General features: G+C 35.0%; 1 protein-coding gene across 3 annotated transcripts in view; it reads right to left on the minus strand.

The window, feature by feature from the left end:
- LOC149771584 (von Willebrand factor D and EGF domain-containing protein-like) overlaps positions 1-20,188 on the minus strand; it is a 40,954-nt gene extending 20,766 nt beyond the window's left edge. For 2 of the 3 annotated variants that reach the window (XR_016418206.1, XM_089948296.1), the window contains exons 1-10: positions 20,074-20,188; positions 17,038-17,208; positions 16,370-16,492; positions 15,363-15,482; positions 7,975-8,268; positions 5,524-5,817; positions 4,075-4,368; positions 3,398-3,691; positions 2,876-3,129; positions 2,312-2,383 (exon numbers count right to left, since the gene is read on the minus strand). Coding sequence is in view for 2 of the 3 variants with exons in the window: in XM_089948296.1 (XP_089804422.1) it covers positions 2,312-2,383; positions 2,876-3,129; positions 3,398-3,691; positions 4,075-4,368; positions 5,524-5,817; positions 7,975-8,268; positions 15,363-15,482; positions 16,370-16,492; positions 17,038-17,208; positions 20,074-20,119 (1,962 nt within the window). In the remaining variant the exon portion in view is untranslated. The remainder of the gene's footprint in view (positions 1-2,311; positions 2,384-2,875; positions 3,130-3,397; positions 3,692-4,074; positions 4,369-5,523; positions 5,818-7,974; positions 8,269-15,362; positions 15,483-16,369; positions 16,493-17,037; positions 17,209-20,073) is intronic. The other variant, XM_089948297.1, reaches the window with a different exon arrangement.
- Positions 20,189-22,694: the final 2,506 nt, after the last annotated feature.

The following is a 22,694-nucleotide window of genomic DNA, read 5'->3' on the forward strand; positions in this document are numbered from 1 at the left end:
GTTGAACAAGTATGCTAACTACATTCGCCTGATTCTTATTTATACGTGTATTGCAGATCTCATGTCTTTCATGTACCACAAACTAAGTATCTCTGTCCTACATTACCACTAACAGAATATATATTGTCTTACGTGTTTACATGTACCTCTAACAGGGTATATTTGCCATTAACGTAGCACTTCCTCACTTTATTTTAAAATTCACTGGATGATTTTGCACAAATATATATACAAAAAATCATATGGCGAATGGCAATCATTTCCAGTGCACTGGACCCAGCAAGGGATCACGTGTGTCGTTTATTAATTAAAATCCATACAATAAACTGACAACGAATAGTGCGAAACTATTATCTAACTAGCCTTAATGAGTCTTTTTCAAAGGTAAATACAAAACACTGACAAGACAAACAAACAAAAAAAGAGAAAAAGCGTTATGTTTGCGAAACTTTACATGGCACATTTCTACAGGAATTAACCTTTTAACTTTGTTTTGTTTCAACTAGTGTATTTTAACTTGCTGCTGATACTGGAAAATATTTGCAATGACAGAGAAATTGATGAGCCATAACGGCATTTGTAATTTTATGTAAATTTATGTAAGTGCAAATTATATACAGCATATTTCATTGCTATTGTCATAGGCTATTAAGCAAATTTACAGAATTATTTATAAGAAAATGTGTCGGCTGCAGAAAATAATGTTATCTGTGCATGGTTTTCTTTTTCTAATCTTCTTGGTTTGAACTGTTTGGTTTCAATGTTCTAAGGTGGCTTATCTAGTAAGATTCCTTTTCTTTCCTGGTTTCTGAGCAATTGCAATAAGTGCTATGTCAATGAAAGTGTGGACAGGGGAGGAGGCGACCGGGCTTCTGTGCAGGTTATTTGTTACCCAATCAGATCTATGAAGGTTGATTCTTTTCAACTTCTTCAATACACTGAAGGCTACAGATCTTATATGTGGTAAGATAAATGACATTCTCCGTTTCGCTCGTTTTGTTTGGACCTTGTATGTTTAGTTTTTCGCTAATCACCGTGGTAGAAAATGTCCTGATCTCTATCATATGTTGACTGGTTTTGCACCTTTTATCGTCACAGGGGCCATATTGACTAGGATGGTCTTGATTAGTGATTGGCGTTAGCTTCGCCCTGACTAGGATGTTCTTGGGGTGTTTTTGTCTCCGGTAGGCTACTACAGGTTTGTTAGGTAGGGTTTAACTTTAGTGCGTCCTATGATTCCACGAAGGGCCAGTGTTTCACGGTGTGTTATGCATGTTTGATTTAAGTTATATCTGATATTTTGCTTGTACGTTTTAAAATCTATTTTTTTAAAATTTCAATATATGTCAAAATAATGTAGTTCTGTTTAATATGAACTCAATACTTTTTTCCAGAAAAGAGTTTGACCTTCACAGTTCATTTTTGCAAACACATGGCTGACCTGGTTCCCAACCTTAATTCAAAATTAATAGCAGTCACGTGAACACGTTTTTTTTAATTTATTTGTATTGTGTGAATAATAAGGCTGAGATCGACGCTGTGTCGGTTAATGACCCTCGACTTGTAAACTGATATTAGTGAAGTAAACAACTTTTTTTCTCGGAGTAAAATGATTGGTTTTATCAAGGTTATACTGGGGCTACGTGATATTTTATATGTAAACATGATCACGTGATTGTGCATTACTTAGTTCTAGTAGTGATGCTTAGAGAGTTAATTAATGTTTATTCAAATTATTTTGATTCAAAATTCATTAAGAATCAAATCCAAAACGAATCCAAGAATAATCCACGAATACAATTTTAGAAGTCCTAATAATGAAATAAATTATTTGAATGGTAATAAAGTTATAAGGTTTTATTCCTGTAGAAACAGCCATGTAAAGTTTCGCAAACATAACGGTTTTCTGTTTTATTTGTTTTTGTTGTTTGTTTTGTGTTTGCGTTTGAAAAATACTCATTAAAAAGTCGAAAGTGCTCAGGCTAGGTAGATACTAGTTTCGCACTGTTCGTTGTTGGTGTATTACATTTATCTTAGTCAATCCATGACACTCGTGATCCCTTGCTGGACCCAGTGCATTTGAAATGATTGTTATTCGCCATATGATTTGTATACTTCATATATATATATATATATATATATATATATATATATATATATATATATATATATATATATATATATATATATATATATATATATATATATATATACACATACATACATACATACATACATAGGTAGGGGTAGAGAAGGAGGGGAGAGTGAGAGAGAGAGTAGTAAATGTGCGATTGATGTTAAAACTAATTACCTTAAACCCAGCGAAGTAAGGTTCACTTGGTACAGTAATGTTAAGTTTCTTTGCAGAGACTGTACAAAATAACTGAAATGGAATTTTTTACGAATCATTAAATGATTTCTCACAATAAAGCTGATCTGTTATTAATATTTGCGAATGTATGGGCAAAGCGTCACAAAAGAAAAATGAATCATGTGCTTTCATATATGCTTAAGTAGTTATAAATTTAAGACATCAGGATGGGGAATAGTAACTTGGCGTAATGTTTCGATTATAAGGTTGATGATAAGAAATTTCAATGTGTAATATCACACCTATTACATGAAGCTGAATTAAAGGTTCATTAAACTTCCAAGTCAAAATAACGACATCTTAATCTAGAAGTAATTCAAAGATCCGTGCACATGTATTATACTTTAAATTACAAAAATGATGTAATAATTCAGCACGCGAGATCATGTTCTTGTAAATGATCTCATATTGGAAAGTTTATTTCTTGGTAAATAGTAGGTAGAATCATATACATATATGTTCCTTTATTTGAACTTAGTTTTTATACTCAAAGAAAGTTATTACCGTTATCCCAAGTGTTATATTTCTTTCGGTCAGGAGTGTGATTGATCTAAACGTTTCCCTGGAGGAATACTGTAACTGTGTAGAGGCCGTTAGTAGAGACCCTGGATCTATCAGGTCTTTGTACCACATCACTGTATATAACACTGTGGGATCTGATGATGGTTCAAACTCACAATAGAAAACCAAATGATTGATGCCGGTTGTTAGGCGCCTAATCTCGGGTTGTACCACTGGTCTAGATATAGGACCCGTCACTGAAATTATCGGGAATGGTTTCTTTATGGAGAAACATTGATACGCTTCTCAATGAGGAAACATTCTTAAAATTAGTCTTCGACACATTTCATTATGTACATAAGGAAATAGAAATTCTCATTCCTTGAAAGCTTTTTGTTCTATCGAAAACATTTCATTTCGCTTTATATAAGTCAAAGAATGAAGAGGGGGTTTACGTGCTATATTCTTCAAGCGTCGAATATAATGTAATAACGATTTTGGACATTGTCGGATAAACCTATTTACCATAGCATACATCTTTCCTGACCACAGGCTCACTTCTTCCAGCCCATTTTCCAGAGCCACTTATGGCTCTCAATCTGAGATTGAAACAGGTTCCAGGCAGGTCCGAAGTAGTAAAGTTGTGTGCAATCGAAGTCTCAGTGGAGAGAAATGTCCCATTTTGTATTGACTCATTCCCTCCCGAAACTGGTGTGCCAATTATGTCATAGGATGTTGCTTGTCCTTCGCCCTTTGTAATCAATACTTGAATGCTCTGAATACTCTCCGGAATGAAGGTAACGTTAGGTTTGGATGGATCTGCAAAAATAGTTACTCCCTTAATGCGAACTACAACCTTTTTCGATTTAAATTAAATTATGGTTTACTATATAATATAGGTGCTACTAATGTAGTTAATGCCAATCATGAATATTTGTATCAAATATTCCTGTTCAAAATTAAATTATTATGGATTGTCTATATACATTGATTTAATTTAATTTTTTTTTAAAAGTGGTATTAAACAAAGGAATATTCAAATATTATACTATTCTTTTAAGAAAAATACATTGTATAGAAAGCATAGTATACTAGTATTCTAGTGCCTTGAACTCCATTCGCGTTTTCGTAAATCGTGTAATACATTACAAGGAAAAGCTGAAAATGGGGTGTTCTCATGGTTAATAGTTAGATTAACATACCGTAACATATCCCACTGGCGCCGACAGGTTCACTTCTACCAGCCTCGGATCCATTACCACTGATTGCAATGATTCGAAAATTAAAACAAGTCCCAGGCTCGTGGTCACTGGTAAATACGTTTACACTTGTGTTCAGGTTTCGCGGAAACGTTCCATTGTTAATTACATCATTTCCTCCAATAACTGGCGTGCCAGTTATTTCGTAACTGGTTGCTAGCCCGTCGACGATAGTGATCGTCACTCGAATACTCTGGGTTCCTATCGTTACGAAACTGACATGTGGTTTGGATGGCGCTGAAGGAAGAAGAGATACTTATGGTGGATTTTATTTTAAAAGAAAACAATGATCATCTTTTATATTGCTATCGCATACAATGGTATATCGGTTATCACCATATAACTTGAACAATACAGTTTCATATATATTATATAACACATATGATCCACTGTAATGTAATGGATGCAACGATGTCGTTTTTCTAATTTGGACAACACACAATTCTGAAGTTATAATATATATCGTTAACTTTCCTTTTCTGAATAATAACAGGCCCGTTCACAAAAACGAACATTCCCTTAAAATGCATAGGCTTTCATACTTTTTGGAATATATAGATGGAAGTAGAATGATGTAACCCACGGTGGCTTACAACTTCCCTTATGTGTGTTATTCACCGTATATTTCAATAGTTAGGCTTAATTCTTTTTTTTTCTTTTTCTTCTGCTTCTTGTTCCCCTCCCTCCCTTCCCCGTTTCTCTCCCGCTCCATCAGGATGTACATTAGCTCTTAAATGTTACTACAAAACAACATAAATAATCTGCAATCCCTAAATTATTGTGAAATTTAGAAACTCCATTTAGGTATGTAGTAATGCTGATGTTATTGTCATTGGCACATAATGGAGAAAACACATGGAATTAGAGAGAGGAAATCCCTTGTGCTAATTTCATTTCAAGGTCTCTGAGATTTGAAAGAACAATGTCGTTTAAATTAAAAGTTTCTGATATTTTTGATATTACTTGTGAAACATTAAAATCCTAATCCTTTACCAACAAATTGTTTGGCCGCTGGCAAAAGTATCATTATTTACAGTTAATGACGAAATGACAACTTTTATCGATTTAAATCAAATTATGGTTTACTGTGTCGTATAGGTGCTACAAATGGAGTTAATGTTTACCATGAATATTTGTAATTTATCAAATATTCCTGTTCAGAATTAAATTCTAATGGTTCGTCTATCTACATTATTTTGATTTAACTTGTTTTAAACGGTATTAAACAAAGAAATATTCAAATATTGTAAGTAAAACACATTGTATAAAATGCATAGTATACTAGTATTCTAGTGCCTTGAACTCCATTCGCGTTTTCGTAAATCGTGTAATACATTACAAGGAAAAGCTGAAAATGGGGTGTTCTCATGGTTAATAGTTAGATTAACATACCGTAACATATCCCACTGGCGCCGACAGGTTCACTTCTACCAGCCTCGGATCCATTACCACTGATTGCAATGATTCGAAAATTAAAACAAGTCCCAGGCTCGTGGTCACTGGTAAATACGTTTACACTTGTGTTCAGGTTTCGCGGAAACGTTCCATTGTTAATTACATCATTTCCTCCAATAACTGGCGTGCCAGTTATTTCGTAACTGGTTGCTAGCCCGTCGACGATAGTAATCATCACTCGAATGCTCTGGGTTCCTATCGCTACGAAACTAACATGTGGCTTGGATGGAGCTGAGGGTAGAAGAGATAATTATGATGGATTACACATTGAAATAAAAGAATAATCATCTCCTTTTATATTGCTATCGCATACAATGGTATATAGGTTGTTACCATACAAGTTGAATAATCCACTTTCATATCAATTATAGTATATACAGTTTGATGTAATGTATTGGATGCAACGATGTCATTTTCTTCCTTGGACAAATTACAATCCTGTTTTTACAATATATATTGTTAATTTTCATTTTATGAATAAGAACAGGTCCCTTCACTACAAACGAACATCCCCTTGAAATGCAAAGGTTTTCATACTTCTTGGAATATACAAAATGAAAGTAGAGTGATGTGGGGGCCCCGAGCGGCGGAGTGGTCTAAAGCGCTCTCCGTTACGGATCACTGCCATTTCACCTCTGTCTGCGTGGGTTCACGTCACGGATTCGGCTAATGTGGATTTGTGAGAAAGCTTGCCAGTAGCTTCTCGTGGGTCGGTTGTTCTTTCCGGGGTTTTCATGGGTTCTTCCTCCACCATTAATACTGGCCGCCATGTATAGCTTATCGTGTGCTGAAAAATGGCGTTAAACCCTACAACAACAGAGTGATGTAACCCACGGTGGCTTAAAAATAGCCTTTGTGTAGGCTATTCACCGTGTATTTCAATAGTTAGGCTTATTTCATTTTTCTTCTTCTTTTTATTCTGCTCCTTGTCCCACTCACTCCCTTCCCCCGTCTCTCCAGCTCCATCAGGATGTAAAACAGCTTTTATATGTTACTACACCACAACAGGAACAATCTGCTATTCGAACATTATTGTGATATTTAGAAACCTCATTTAGGTATGTAGTAATGCAGCTGTTATTATCATTAGCTCAGAATGGTGAAAACCCATGGAGTCAGAGAGAGGAAATCCCTTGTGTAAATTTCATTCCAGAGACTCTGAGATTTGAAAGAACAATATCGTTTAAATTAAAAGCTTCTGATATTTTGGATATTAATTGCGAATCATTAAAAACCAAATCCTTTGTCAACAAATTCTTTGGCTGCTGACAAAATTTTCAGTATTTACAATTTATGTGGAAATGAATTATTTGGTACTCCTGACCACTGTTTGCTATAGTGCGGCAGTGTAAGCCGGTCCATGCGTATTCTGAATTGCCTATTCTGTCGAATACGTTCTCAGATGTACAGGTTAGTTGCCTCACAAAACACATACAGTGTGTTTCATAACCAAACGCATACAAGAAATTTCAGAATCAAACACATACAGGGTTTTGCATAAGCAAACACATATACATGGTCCATCGTAAAGAAATTTGATATGCCATAGGATTGTTTTGGAAGTATTGCAATATCAGGTACACACTAGCTTACTAATTTCTAAATGGACCTGTAATCAGTTGAACTATGATTGAAATACATGTGCCTAGAAATACATGTGTGTGTGTGTGTGTGTGTGTGTGTGTGTGTGTGTGTGTGTGTGAAAAAATGCTAAAACCTATGTCCTCATCGTATATCTACCCCGGGTATCCATTTGGCGAAGAAGCAATTTAAGCGATGATATATATTGGTTTTTGACATCTTAAAATGATTTTTTTACCTCGGAGTCCGTAAAATACTTTCTGAACTGTTTAAAAGGATTTCCAATTAATACAGGAAAGAACGTCAATAAATTTACACATATCAGGCCAAGACCTTTGAGAACAGGGGATGTTCTCTCTTGTACATTACGATTTACGTTATCCAAAGAAAAGAAACAACATATAAATTAACCGTCATTTATTTACGAAGATATTTTGAGACCATACATTGAGATCACCAGCATAAAGCATTCTAACATTTAGTGGATAATGATAGTAGAATTATCATTTCAACTTTAGTCCTTGAACGCCTTGAAGGTTTCGACCATTGCTATCTTTTCTGATTGCTATAGATCACAACAAGTAAGATGTAAGCGCAATATATTAGTACTAGTCTGTGTACATAAGTATTGTTTCTTTTGTATACCTGAATTTATTATAGGCACTTTATTCAGAGATGAAGCCCACTGATCCTTCTCTATGCTATTATTCTCATCAAGATATTAAAATTCAGGTGTCTGCCGCGATCAATATATAAATTAAAGTATGATACCCTTTCTTGTTTATTTTATGTCATTTCAAAACTTACCAAAGCAAACACCATCTGTCATGGTAGCATCACTAGTGCAAGCACCTTCTCCAAAGCCGCTGATCGCATGAACCGTAAAATTGAAGCAGGTACCGGGTTGATCTGTTGTCGTAAAGTTATGTATTGTCATGTTTTCACTTGTAGAGAATGTGCCATTCTGAACAGATGTCTCGTCTCCCGAATCAGGTATTCCAATTATTTGGTACCGTGTTGCAGGTTCTTGTTTCTGTGTGAGACCGACATAAATACTTTGTGTGCCTTTTGGTAGAAAAGTGACCATAGGCTGTGGTGGACCTATAAATAATGAGAACTTGCTATTCTTATCTGAAAATTAGTTGTTTTCATAATTAAGTCAGTTATGCATCGTAAAACGATGTAAAAGAATTATAAAAGTGATATCGATGTGTATTCGTTCAACAAAAGATTACATGAACTACTCATTTGCAAAATTGTATAAATTTTCAAATTCTACAATAATAGCCATCTTGTAATATGAATTATCAACTTTGCCGTTGACTTGCCCATACAATTTAAAAACAAATGTGTCTTAGATTGCAAAGCGGAGTTATACAGTGCAGTAATATAGAATGTTATATGTGTGATATACAAAGGAAAAGAAGAACAAAGACCTTAAACATAAAACCTAAACGAAAAAAGCCAAATGGTCATAAATAAGACAGAGCAAGAAAACAAATCATATATGAAATATTTACAAAAAAATAATCAAACTTTAAATATGATTATTATTCAAGCTTTCCTTCCTTTAGAAAATGATATATTATGTAATTCACATCCAAACAAAAACTGCTCGTACATTGAAAGCACGAGACATTAGATAAACAGTTATTTTTCTCTTCCTCCTTCCGAACAATATCGATGATAATGACCGTCATTGTATGCAGTAAGAGCAAAATGTAATCCATACAGACAAAAACAAAGTTTTATAAACCGCTTTAGATATCCTTTCTATCCTTTATAGAAATTTATCCTTGACTCTGTTGTGCATGGTTCAATAAAATCAAAATGTCGTGTTGATGTTCATACCAACATTGTAATCCAAAGAATAACGAACAATATGAGCAAGATATGCTGTGTTGTAAAGACATACATCCCTTAACACTGCACCGTAGCATGTATCTTTCCCGCAGTAAACGTAATCGTGCATAGTGAGCGCTATTTTCATAAAGTATGATACGTGATCATAATATACGATACATTAAAATCTGTAAAAATGGAATATCGCTTGGTTTCTAAGCATTGACATTATCAACCGTTGTAACAGCCCCCCTGGATCGCAAAATATAATAGAAGCGTGAGAACGCTGATGTGGAAGAACAACCGTGGTTGGATTACATTTTGTCATTTAGAGACGATTATTTGTAGACATTCTTTCGATAGGAGAGGTTAGTACATTTACTCATGTAACTTGACATTTAAAGCATGCTTAACTTGTGGGTGGGGTGCAACAGTAATACAACTAGTGGCAGTAACTTAAAAGTAATAATTTGCTTTACTATCTAATGGACGGTATTTCTCTGCACAGAGCTGGCATGTTCGTGATGGACAGCATAATGGAGAGGGCCCCGAGTGGCCGAGTGGTCTAATGCGCTCGGCTAGTGTGGGTGCGTGGGAAAGCCTGCCAGTAGCTTCTCGTGGGTCGGTGGTTCTCCCCTGGGTTTTCCAGGGTTCTTCCTGTACCTGTTATACTGGCCGCCATGTATAGCCTATCTTCTGCTGAAAAATAACGTTAAACCCTAGAACAACAAAAAGCATAAATTTACTAACTAATTCTGTGCTGATTTGTGTGATAGACTCATGTTTTTCCCCATGTTACCGATAAAGCAGACGGCCTCCATATTATTGATAGCAAGGGTATAATAACTCCAGAAGTCGGAACAAGGTAAACTTTCAGCCAATCAGAAGTTGAAATACTGTACAAGGATTTGAAGGACATATCTGGACCAATCAGATTGACAGAATATCATATATTCATATGTTAACATGTCAGGATCAGTGCATATTTGGGACCCTCTTTGCACGTGTATGACATCTAACCAAAGAATGTACAAAACGTTTCTCTTAATTCGACGAGCTGTTGTTACTTTGCATCATATAGTGTAACACTATATCAAAATCACATCAAACGTGTACTGTTCCGACTGCATGGTCATACAATAACGACAGTTCCAGACCAATATTATAGTCCAAATAATAAACACTTTTTATTTATAACGAACAGTCCACATAAATGTTTATCCTCTCAAATAATATCTACGTGCAACATACAACACGTCTGCGGACTTCCAATAAGAACAAAATAAAAAAGAATATCTGCAAAATAGGAATGAATATATTTGCTTAGTTCACTCCTTATATATACATATTCTATTATGACTACACTTCACAACATACCCCTACATGACAGATCATACTACAAAATTTAGTTTGAATTTGCATATTCATGTGACCTAGCCAAATCAACAGGAAATTACTTAATTATTCTAGAAGAATCCAAACCCCATCAACCAATGAGAAATTAACCAAACGTCGTCTTTAAGACTATTATTAGTAATGGTCAATGCATACGTATGCATCTATTTATAAATCCTATGTAATTTTAGGCGCCTAATATTTCTAAACCAGAAGCTAGTCACGTAGGTAAAATCCAGCGAAAGATAATAGGAAATTACTACAATTTACAGCCATGAGGAAACATTACAAAACTTGGATATAATCATGTACTAGGAGTTATAAAAACAGAGATATACATAACAATACAAATATTACTAAAACAAGCCATGTTCGTGTAGATCAAGGTTTGCATCTATCTCAGTTCCTTTCCCTTTTCACTCTACAGATATGCAAAGAAGTTATATTCCTTATAGCAAGTGGATGTGGTACATTTAGATGAAACTGTGTAATATGTTTGAATCTTTTAGAAAATAGAGGACATATGCAGATCTGTTCCTGGTGTTTTCTTATTTTTTGGCATATGACTCAAAACGCACTTATGAGGAGGATATAAATAGAGGGCCTCAGTCGATTGAACATTTAATATTTAATGTGTGAATCGCGTTGAATAATTTCCAGTTTTTGCGAGCCTTGAAAATCAAAATCTATACATGCTGAAATGAGTTTCATAAATTAAATGTACCAATAGGACATTTACTATTAATTTCATCACAAAGATTTTATATTAGCGTATAGAGTTTGGATAGAAAGAAAGACGAACAGTTCTGCAGTTTATTAGGTTTTGACTCACGTGTTGGACCTTACAGTTCTTGCGTTTTCAAAAAGTATTCCCTGACGTACTGCAAAACTTAATAGCAATAACATTTAAACTGAAATTTGTTTTGAAAATTATATTTAAATGCAAATGTTCCTCCAAAATCAATAGAACATTTGACACTTATATAATTTTATAGACTGGATCTCGAATGGAAACTCCGCTCTCATATAGTTCGATTGGGTTCGGTCAGCAGGAATAGTTGATTCACCATGTGCATGGATTTCCACAAGAGTGTTGGTTATACTATGGACATTCGTCAAGGATGTAGTTTTGACACGGTAAAAGAAGTAACATTTTAGTTGTGTGAAGAGAAGATTACTGGATATAGAATATTTACTGAATCTAGACGTCGCTATAAACTGCCACACTGCAGACATCGTAGCGAAATTACTGAAGAATTGTTATTGCTTCTTTAAAAATCCAAATCACACACACACACACACACACACACACACACACACGAAGAACACTTAGTTACATATTATGTTCACCAACAGTATCAGTAATGATGTGCGAATATTGTTATGGTTGTCCAATCGATCATCCTAGTCAATAACAACAGGACCAGTTTTTAATTGTGACTCAAGATAAAAAGTTGGATGGTTATCTAGAAGAAATATGGACACTCATACACTCATCCCATATCATATCTTCCAAGAATACCATAAAGGCATTAGACGAATCGACAAATGTATTAACTTCTGGGAGACGAAACACGTTTTCCATTAGCATGCACAGAATTCTTGTCTCTGTGTGAAATCAACACTTATCATCTTTGAGAGAAACCTAAAACGAATGCCTTTGAACTATACGACCCCCCTCAAATAAAGATCAGACACAGCTCACTGGAATTGTGTGACGTGTGGTAAAGGTGAACTTCTTATGGTAAAATTACGATGTTCGAGCTTATGTCATCAACAGCACGACAATCCTCGATCCGGGATTCATTCGTTGTAGTCTACATTTCCCACGACCACAGGTTAGCATAGTACGATTCCGATGGATTACCTTCTATCGAGACGATGTCGTATAAATTATAAGACATACTGTTTTGACAAATTTTAATGATATGAGATTCCAAGGATGAGAGTTCATAGGGTAATAAGTGATGTGTGATGTGATTTGGATTTTTAACGTAGCTTTAACAATTTTTCAGTCATATCGCTACGATGTCTGCAATGTGGCAGTTTATAGTGATGTCTAGCACTGGGGCATCATGCCGCAGACATGTAGCATGATGTCCCACACAGTCACATTATCCTGACACCTAACCTCTTAATACAGAGCGCCAAGCGAGGCAGCTGTTATTACCGTTTTTGTAAGTCTTTGGTATGACTCGGCCGGGGATCGAACCCACGACCTCCCGCATCCGAGGCGGACGCTCTAACCACTAGGCCACCGGAGCGGTAATAAGAATATTGTGTATATTTTCCTGACGAACGAAGTCTTGGATTCCCAATTAAACCTTTCTGTCTGGCTAAGGATCTGATTTGCGCAGATACAATGCAGAAATAAAAATGTGATATAGTGACTATTTTGGATATCTGTTCTTATTTTTGCTAAAAAACGGGGTATCCATGACAGAAAATGTGCCTTGGTTCTTGATCAGTGGAAATCAAGCTTTTAAATACATTAATGTTTAAAATGTTAGCATTTGTATTTATGTTTTAAATGTGATGTACATAAAGAGGAGTACCGTAATCTTGTCTCTTCATCCTTCTTCATGTCTAGATGATCAGGGCTTATTTTGAAAATGTTGTTCTCCTAATGGTGTTTGCTTGTGATTTCGAAACAAAACATACTTTTTAAAATCATAGGTAGGTTCATTTATAAAATGGTGTATGTTTTTACCAAATTTTTTCAAAATTGTAATTACATCATCTTTAAGTTGTTATAATTTGTGTTTGTCATGAGGAGTAGGGAATTAAAAAAATATAATCCTAACGCTTTATCCTTTGTTCATTTTGCATACATTAGAGATTTATTGATTCAGAAAAACTGCGTTAGGGCCCCGAGTGGCCCAGTGGTCTAAAGCCATCACCCATATGGATCACTTACATCTCAACTCTGTCTGCGTGGGTTCAAGTCTCGGGCTCAGCAAATGTGGGTATGTGACAAAGCTTGCCGGTAGTTCTTTCCGGGGTTCTCCCGAGTTTCTCCTCCACGAATAATACTGGCCGCCATGTATAGCCTATCTTGTGCTGAAACAAATGGCGTTAAACCCTACAACAACAACAAAAATTGTGTTGGTTTGCAAGTTTGGAAACAAAACAGTCTTATGGTGTTCTGTACTTTGGATAGACTTACTAAAGTTATGGCTCCTATGTTTCACGCCCACCTACCGAATCTGAGAGATGCTTAATCAATCCGAGTGTATTAAATAGTGCATCGAATAATATAGTCTTTAATCATTGACTCGTCGCCAACAAATGTTGACTGCGATACAATAGGATATTTGCAGGGAGTGAAACAGATACTGATCTCAGTGGAAGAGTCCTTGGTTTATCAGTACAGAAGACACCTGAAAACGCAAATTGCCTCATTTAAAGCAGCCAAGCAGTTTATGCAATATTTAAGATTACTAAAACATAAAGGAGGAAGATTATATAATAAAAGACTAACATAAACTATGATTCGCTATAAAATATGGAATCAAGTGCAGCGAAAAAGCAAGGGAAATGTTGGAATACGGGTGGAGACAAAGTCAGCAGCTAGAAAATCCCTTTTTATGTACAAAAATGAAAAATGGGGACGACACTCTCAAGTTTACGCTTTCTATCTCTGTGTGGCGATGGAGCACAAACAAATGAGCTGCCTTCTGATGTCTATCCTCTCTGGAATGTATAGTTGTCAGGTATATTATAATTACATAACAAATGCAAGCCCTTCCCACCGACCGACTGCCTAGACCTCTCAGAAACAGCCTTACTTCTCAACCTATTGTGAAAATAATTATCTTTGTTTTCTGTTCGAGCTGTCTTTGTCTTTAGTATGTTGTCTATTCTACTGTACCATACTTTAAATTCCTGCCCTTCTGTCTTTTGTTCAGTTGTGACCTTGTATAAGTATTATGTATGAGAGGGCGTATTTCTATCCCTTCTTCTCCTATACCCCAACGCTTTGGTTTCAAGGTGCAGGGTTGTATTCCGTTTGCTAAGGGTGTTACTCTGCATCCCTGTACCTCTGATTTTACATAACATTTTACATTGTGCTTGTGAGTAATATTGAGTGTTTATAAGTAGGAGGTCAGTAATATAGAAAGTTGGTTAGTAAGTGGGGGTCCTGTGGTATATAGCTTGGATTGGGTAACGGGTGCGGAAGTTGGTTAACAGATGTAGGTGTAGTTAGGATGCGTATTCGTCAGTTATGTTCATTTTCAATTCCTCTTGAACAAACGCAGTCCATCATATTAATCATAATGACGTTCTAAACCTTAATCGACCCCCTCTTTACCCATATTCCCATTTGTCTTTAAAGAGTCCCAAGCGAAAGAATGTATAGCTAAAATGAAATTATACACGAAATTTCTTTTTCATTTCCTCTTGCGCCCATACCATCCCATCCAATTAAACCTACAAACATTAAAACATTACCGTACTCATTGTACATATATCGTCCAATCATGCTAAACCTATTGACATATTTAAGCTTACCATTCCCCTTGTACCTATACCAGACCCACCCTCACCAATGTTAAACACAAGGACTAATACTAAATATCACTTATGCCCATACTGGTTCCCGCCAGAATGGCGGCCTAATGTTAATTTCCCTTGCACCCATCGAGGCCCATGTGCAAGCATAGTGTCCTCGGATGCTACTGCCATTCAATGTAAGCATCCGCAAGTATCTACAAAGAATACAATTTAACTATCGGTGAAAATATTTGTTGAATACTTTTGTCATCAGAATCGAATATTTAACATAAAACGCTTTCATTCATTATATTATAACCAAGACTTAGTGACAAATATTTGTCGGTATGCTAAGGAATAAATAATAAATTTATAGATTTCTTTTTAATGCCAAAATATAACACATTTTTGACAGATAATCCGTTAAAGCAATTAAATATTCTCCTTATTAATGGGGTACTTACGTGTATTCTCGCAGATGTACCCTATCAAAAATGTACACGGCAAGTCGTTCCACGATCCTTTTTGAGTCTGAGAATATATTTCTGCACAGTTCTCTTCAGACGCTCTGTTATCAGGCTGACCTTGGATCGGTAGAAAGCATATAAAAGAAATCCAGTTAACATTAAAGGATCAATCACAGTCATATCGCTATCTGAATAAAATATTTGATTAGAGTAAGTGTGCTGATTTTACATATAATATTAGTGACGTTGTTGAAAAATTATTTTGTAAAGAAGTATTGCTTTGCAATCTTTTGTAAAGAGACACTGTCTTGCAATATTACGCTTTTTTCTCAGCGCAATGCATATCTAAAACTGAATATGGCATCAAATCTCAAAATAGTAGTTTTCAGACACTGACACTTGTACAGCTGTATCGTCTGCATTTTTGCTAGGCCACTAAAATATTACCTCATGACTACTTTCCCCAAACGAGCCTATTAATTTCCGAGAAACCTAAATACATCCTTTGTAACTATTCTTGAGACTCTTCAAGTGCATAGCATTTTCAGGATATAGATCACGAATGTGACATACACCAAATTCGACATTATCAAATATTGTACACACTTTTGCCAAAAACAGACATTTGCAAATCTTCGTTTGCACAAATAAAATTTTTTTCACTTATCTAGATAATGTGGCAGCTAATGAAAAATATTTTATTCGTATGAAATAAATTCTTTCATGCTCAACCAATATTTCCCGTACTGAAAGTTATACCGATTTTTAATTTTGTATGCAGAAGACTTGGAAATATGTAATTTTCAAAAAATATATTACCACAAGAAATCTAATTCGAAATGAATACACAACATTCACTTTTCTAAGGCATTAAAAATTAAATTATCTCATCAATGCATGTGATATACTATTTTATGGAGTAAAAAAAACAAACTATCTGCTGAGTAGATATCATCTTCCTACGATTTTATCAACCCTAAATATAATGCAATAAATGTGTATACTTGGTGCCCAGTTAGTAAACGAGAGTTTCTCTCCGTTAATCCATGCACGCTGCTCCACCGGATGCAAAGTATCTGCCCCTAACCAGAGTCCCTCCATTGTGAATGATTTAGACTGCATTTGGCCTACAATTATAGATTTTTTTATGAAGGTATAGGCGGTTTTGCAGAGATAAATATAGAAATTACCAGGATGAAATTAGATCTGCTTGTAAGAGAGTCACTTCAATAGACAATTTTGGCCACACTAAGGACAAAAAGAAAATGGAGCTGTATCCATAACAGAATACGCTGTAGATCTTTAAAGGGCTTTTTAAAAAGGCTTGTAACATTCTTTCACAGACATTTAAAAAATTGAATTCAGCCATCCAATATAATTTAATAGTACGATTTTCTTTATAGTTACTTTATATAAGATGTAGATTCCTTGGATGCTAATGTTTCTATGTTCAGGAAATTACCAAATCCCTGTTAAAGTCAATCAAACATTCTTATAAATTAGTATTCAAATTTTGATACATTTTTATTACAAAGATATACCCATTGATAAAACTTCACATTCAAATCATAAAGAATGATGAAGATAAAAGCACTGTGAAATAAAATCACCTCATAGAGTACTTTAAGAAACGAGGTACAGAAGTAATATTGGGGATACAATGTCGTGATACCTTGTATAAATTGCTGCTCTTCTGCAGATTCGATGACGGTCAGCATGCCACCATCGTCCCTGCAGATGTTAAATGCCTGGGGCCATGTGGTAGGTTTATCGACAATTTGATAGCAATGTCCTGTAGCTTCATTTTTGATCCATGGCTCAGCCTGTTCTGAGCTCAACGTTACTAGATAATAATAATAATAATAATAATAATAATAATAATTATTATTATTATTATTATTATTGTTCTTGTTGTTGTTGTTATTATTATTAGTATTATTATTATTATGTCAGCATTTATTATTCCATGCCTCAATAATAAGGTCTATTTCAGAATTTCAGGTAATTGTGAGCCAAAGGTGATAGACCGTGGGTTATTCTTGCGTTGGTGTCTTACATCATTTTTTTTCAACCATTCAGTAAGAACGAACCTAGTGGTGATAGTGACTCTTCTTTAATATACACATTTTGATCTTAACATCACCAAGTATACTGCCTCAAAAGGAGGACTATGCATTCATGGTCAAATTATGAAAGCATGCGTATACAATTATGCAATCTCCATGGTGTAGTCTGTGCACAAGTAAGGATTAGACAGATATGTCACCTTATCATAGTGGCAACATCCTAGTTCAGTGACTACACACACTATCCCTAGCTATGGAAGGTGTCTAAGAACTGCGGGCAAATGCCTCCCCCGAATAAAATTAGTGTTGGATTAAAATGCAGAGAATGAGATTACAAATAGCAAAGAGAAAATGATGTGGGATTTCAACCGATTGACTGGTCGGAGGATACAACACATGCGGTCTAATATAACACGGTTGACTCAGAAAAGAAGATGACTTACATCACAGACTAAACGTTCGACGTGACTCCCATCTCTCTCGCGACTAGAGGAAAAACCGTGACTTAATCAGATGTCTTCGAAAGCCAGAGTAAAATAATTTGGAGATGAGCTTGTGGTGTAATACAATACAAACTAGAAGACGGCATGAGGAAGACACGACTTATTATAACGCCAGGCCAACTATTGAAAGCAAAACCTTTGTAAAGGAAAGGACAAATTTGCAACGATGGTTGTTATCTAAGCCCACTCAAGAACTGACATTGCTACAAAGAATATTATCAAGAAGATGTGAAACAAATTTCATTCTGAATAAAGTGATAAGAATAAAGTAAACCGTATTAAAACCGATAAGCAGGCAGAATGTGCAGGCAAAGGAACAATATCGTTGAGATATTAAGAGGAAGATGTGTCGAAACATGCAATTAAAGGAAACATTGATGTGGCAAAACGACCCACATTGTTAGGGGATAAGCTCAAAAGCAAATATAGTTATTGCAAAAACAGAAATATAGACACATCTATTGTAACAATTTATGATTCGGATTGTTTTACGATCTTGATCTATCATTACTTTGAACAAAACAGACTAAGCATTAAACAGAATAAAGTGAAGATAAAACAATTATTACGAGTAAAAAATGACAATTATTTGGAATGCACGATAGAATATACAATGATCCTGTTAGCAAAACAGTGTCGGTAAAGAATCATGTTGGGCGGAACATGAACTACATAACACACGAATAGGCTGTGAAATTGTGTACCTTTGTACCATTGCTTTGCGATTTAAAACACAGTCTCAGTACCGAAGGATACTCAATAGCAAAGTATTATATTTGACGACACATCGTGTCTCAGCCATGAAGGACTTCTTATCTGGTCATCAGAACACCAACATCATCAACAGCAATAGTAACAAAATAATGATAACAACATCAACATCAGTGGTAATACCAAAAACGATTTGGTAAACAGGTTTATTTTTTTATATTATTACTGTCTTTTTCTTGACATTGCTAAGATTTTCCTAATGTATACATTGACATAATATAAAAAACGTATCATCATAAAATGAATGCCATAATATAACGTTGACTTTATTTTACCTCACTAGTTAAATCTGGTGACCTAGCTTGAACGATATTTAGTATAATTAGCACACAGACGTGAGAGAGAATCCACTTGTATAATGAACTGGTAAGTCAATATTCAATATTTCTTCAGCAAGATATATATATATATATATATATATATATATATATATATATATATATATATATATATATATAAGGTCAGAGCGTCTGCCTCAGATGCGGGAGTTCGTGGGTGTTCGATCCCCGGCCGAGTCATACCAAAGACTTACAAAAATGGTACTATCAGCTGCCTCGCTTGGCGCTTAGTTAGGGTTTGTGTTAGGGCTGGTCGGCCTGGTATCAGTATAATGTGACTGGGAGGGACATCATGCTACATGTCTGTGGTGCAGACATCGTAGCGATATGACTGAAAATGTTTTAAAGATACGTTACAAATCCAACACACACACACATGAAAAAAGACACTGCAAAGACAGGCTGCCCACACATTAATTTTCAGAAAGGAAAAAATATAATTGATAAATTTTTGAATTTGTTGACGTTATATGCAGTATACTTCATGATCTATTTATCTAATCATCAAAGGTTGGCAATGCATGGCTTGAATGCTAAACACGAGTTGAAAATATGTACCACATATCTTGTTAAAATATAGCTGTTTAATACCGAATAATGTTTAGAAGATTTTACCCTTTCTATTTGTAAGACTTACGTTCCTTAGCTAGTGGAAGTGGTCAGTGATAGATTGATATACTTAGGTCGTTTCAGGTTTAATCAAATAAATATATGCTGTCAAATTAATGTGTTATTGGAATTTGGGTCGCAGCTCTCGTTTTGTCTGAGCGTTTTACATCTCCCTATGAAGCGTCTGCTTTATCCAATTATATTATTTCAAGTGATGGTATCAGAGATGCAGTGCTAAATACAAAGGCTAAAAAGCCGTTGATGCTGGTGAAACGAACAGGATTAGAGACATCGATATTCTTTGGGTGAAATAACTTACAATCAGGCTAAAAAGATAATAGTTAGGGTACAAATCCAAAGAAAACTTTGTAAAGTGAACCATCGCACTACAATTACATAAATACATACATTCAGTACTTACGCAGTACGCAGCTGACTACACAAGTCAATAAAGATTGTAAAAGCATCGCCAGTCTTGATGCACAAAAGCTCGTGACTACCTCATCTAACGCAACTACCTGCTACCTGAGTAAAACCTGCCGAAGATCTAGATAATATTCAATACTTTCCTAACTACCGATAGAAGGTACTTTGTAACGACACAAGTGAGGACATATTTGATAACATGTGACCTAACTCCATGTAATTGTCAGTATGTTGATATTACAAAGATCAAACACTCAATACCGTAATGATAACTTGATTGAAACTTTGATCTGAAAGACCTTAGATATATCACGAGTACATGGAATTTTAAAGTTTGATCATTGAATTTTTGTATGTTTAATGTCTTTGTTTGAACGCCATTTCTCATCTCAGGATAGATCATAAATGGCCTCCAGCATAACTAGTAGAAAATTACAGCTAGAACCATGAGGTGAAACTATTTGGAATCTTTCTCACATAGATCCATTGGCCGAGCCGGGACTTTAACCCATGTGGACACAGGCCAAATAGCAGTGGTAGGTAAATGCGAGCTCTATAGATAACGCGGCCACCTATTCGATCTATCAAGCTGACTTTAAAACTAACATGCTCGAGCTGCAACAGCAAGTGAGTAAATTATAGAAAGTTTGAAACCGTAAAACAGACGTAGCTTTTTTCAATAGCCTTAGACCTGTTCATCCTGTTCTTATTTCTCATCATGTTGCAATAAACATATTGCAGCACTCAAGTTACACGGAATATCAACCATCACATATATGTCAACTCCAGCTTTATTCTATGGGTAGGAATGGGTATGGGGAATGGGAAGGAAAATAGAAAATGAACAATGATGACGCATTTTTAAAATTTAATTTCAATTTAGTTCTTGCTAATGATGCAACTAGATATATTGGTCTTTTGGATTGGAAGATGATATAAAGTTATGATGTTATATGGCTGGATAGTTGATGTGATGTGTTGCTGACATAACTTGGTATCTAGCAGATCAAACGTGTGCCCTAGATTACCTTTGATGTAAGTACCATAAAGGAAACCTGTTTCATAAACGATGGATTCAAACACTCTGTAACCTTGTTTGTGTCTGGGGAAGTGAATGTACTGCAAGCGTTGAGAAGCCAATATGAATTACATTCTTTGATTATATAAGAAAAATTAACACGCTTTTTAATAATAGTAGTAGTGTGATAACAGTAAATGTTAACCCTTTCAGCCACCTTCAACGGATAATCTAAACTAAGAAAAACCGAAGCTGACCAACCTTTGACCAGCCCCATTGTCACATTGTTGAAAATGTTTTAAACACTAATGGACTAACGCATGATTATTACCTTCAATACTTTTTCACAACCTCCAGCTCAAGAATGCGTGACTTCCCATGATGATAATTTTAAAGGACTGACTAACCATGTGTAACAAATAGGAATATATTTCAGAAATAGATCATGAAATAAATCGGTTATGTATAAACGTTAGCACATTATTGATTAATAAGTTATATTGAAAATGACCCACCCTAACGTCTGCTTGATTTCTCATATTAATCACGAAGTCACTCAAACATTTACACAACAACGTCTTGTGGACTGAAATACGGTTTGAAATTAGTTGTGTCTGGAGTAGTGATGTAATGTTAGCATTGAGAAGCTAGCGTCAACTTTTTCTTTGCATAACATACATGATTGCGGTTTTTAGCAGCATCTGAAATTATGGGGCTTCCAACCCAATCACAGAAATCACCTATTAATTCAGTAATTCAAATAATCAATGAAATATATTATAAAAACAATTTAAGAAAACACAGTTGATATAAATGGCATAAGCACATGAAATAATTAGCAATTGTCAGGTGATACATTTTATGGCAATAGTCGAGAGCTCTAGCAACTAGTTATTATTCTCACGTAAAGTAATTTCTATCGTTATAGTGCTATTCCTACACCAAACATGTTTAATAATAATAATGAGTTTATCATCTTGTTATGAGGTTTTCTCTTTAACTTTCAAAGTTATAGAATCTAAAAGATTATGTATTAATATATTTTTAAAACAAAATTATGTTATTTTAGAAATAGTTAACTGTTCAAGACAAGAAAAGCTTTACTCTTTTTATAACTAACTTGGAATTCCAATCTATATTATACAGCACTGAAGAGTGTGCATACGTATATATTACCATATTTGCATTATCACAAAATTCAAAGAATATATTATCAATTTCATCCAATATTTTTATTTTACTGTAATACACCATTGTTCATAACAATTTTTTAATTAAATAGGAGCTCATTAAAAATTTCTGTATTAGGACCCAAATGTCCAGTCACATAACCGAATATCAACAAAGTATGGAATCAGAACAATAGATAAGGTACAAAGTATTAAAGGTTTATCAAAAAAAGTCGATGATTGTTATATGAACAACGTTGAGTGGCTTGGTTTTGTAACTAACTGTTCATAGTTTTGTCGCCACTTATTTACAGCCGTGTCAAGAATGCATGATAGCGTCGCTTCGATCTTTAACTGGCATTAAGTTTCAAAACAGAGAGTCTGACCGAAAATGTTAGGAAGCAACGTGATATTCCCATATATTACAAA

The sequence above is a fragment of the Sinohyriopsis cumingii genome, unplaced genomic scaffold (assembly GCF_028554795.1).
Source record: "Sinohyriopsis cumingii isolate HCF-2022 unplaced genomic scaffold, ASM2855479v2 utg001752l, whole genome shotgun sequence".
NCBI lineage: Eukaryota > Metazoa > Mollusca > Bivalvia > Unionida > Unionidae > Sinohyriopsis > Sinohyriopsis cumingii.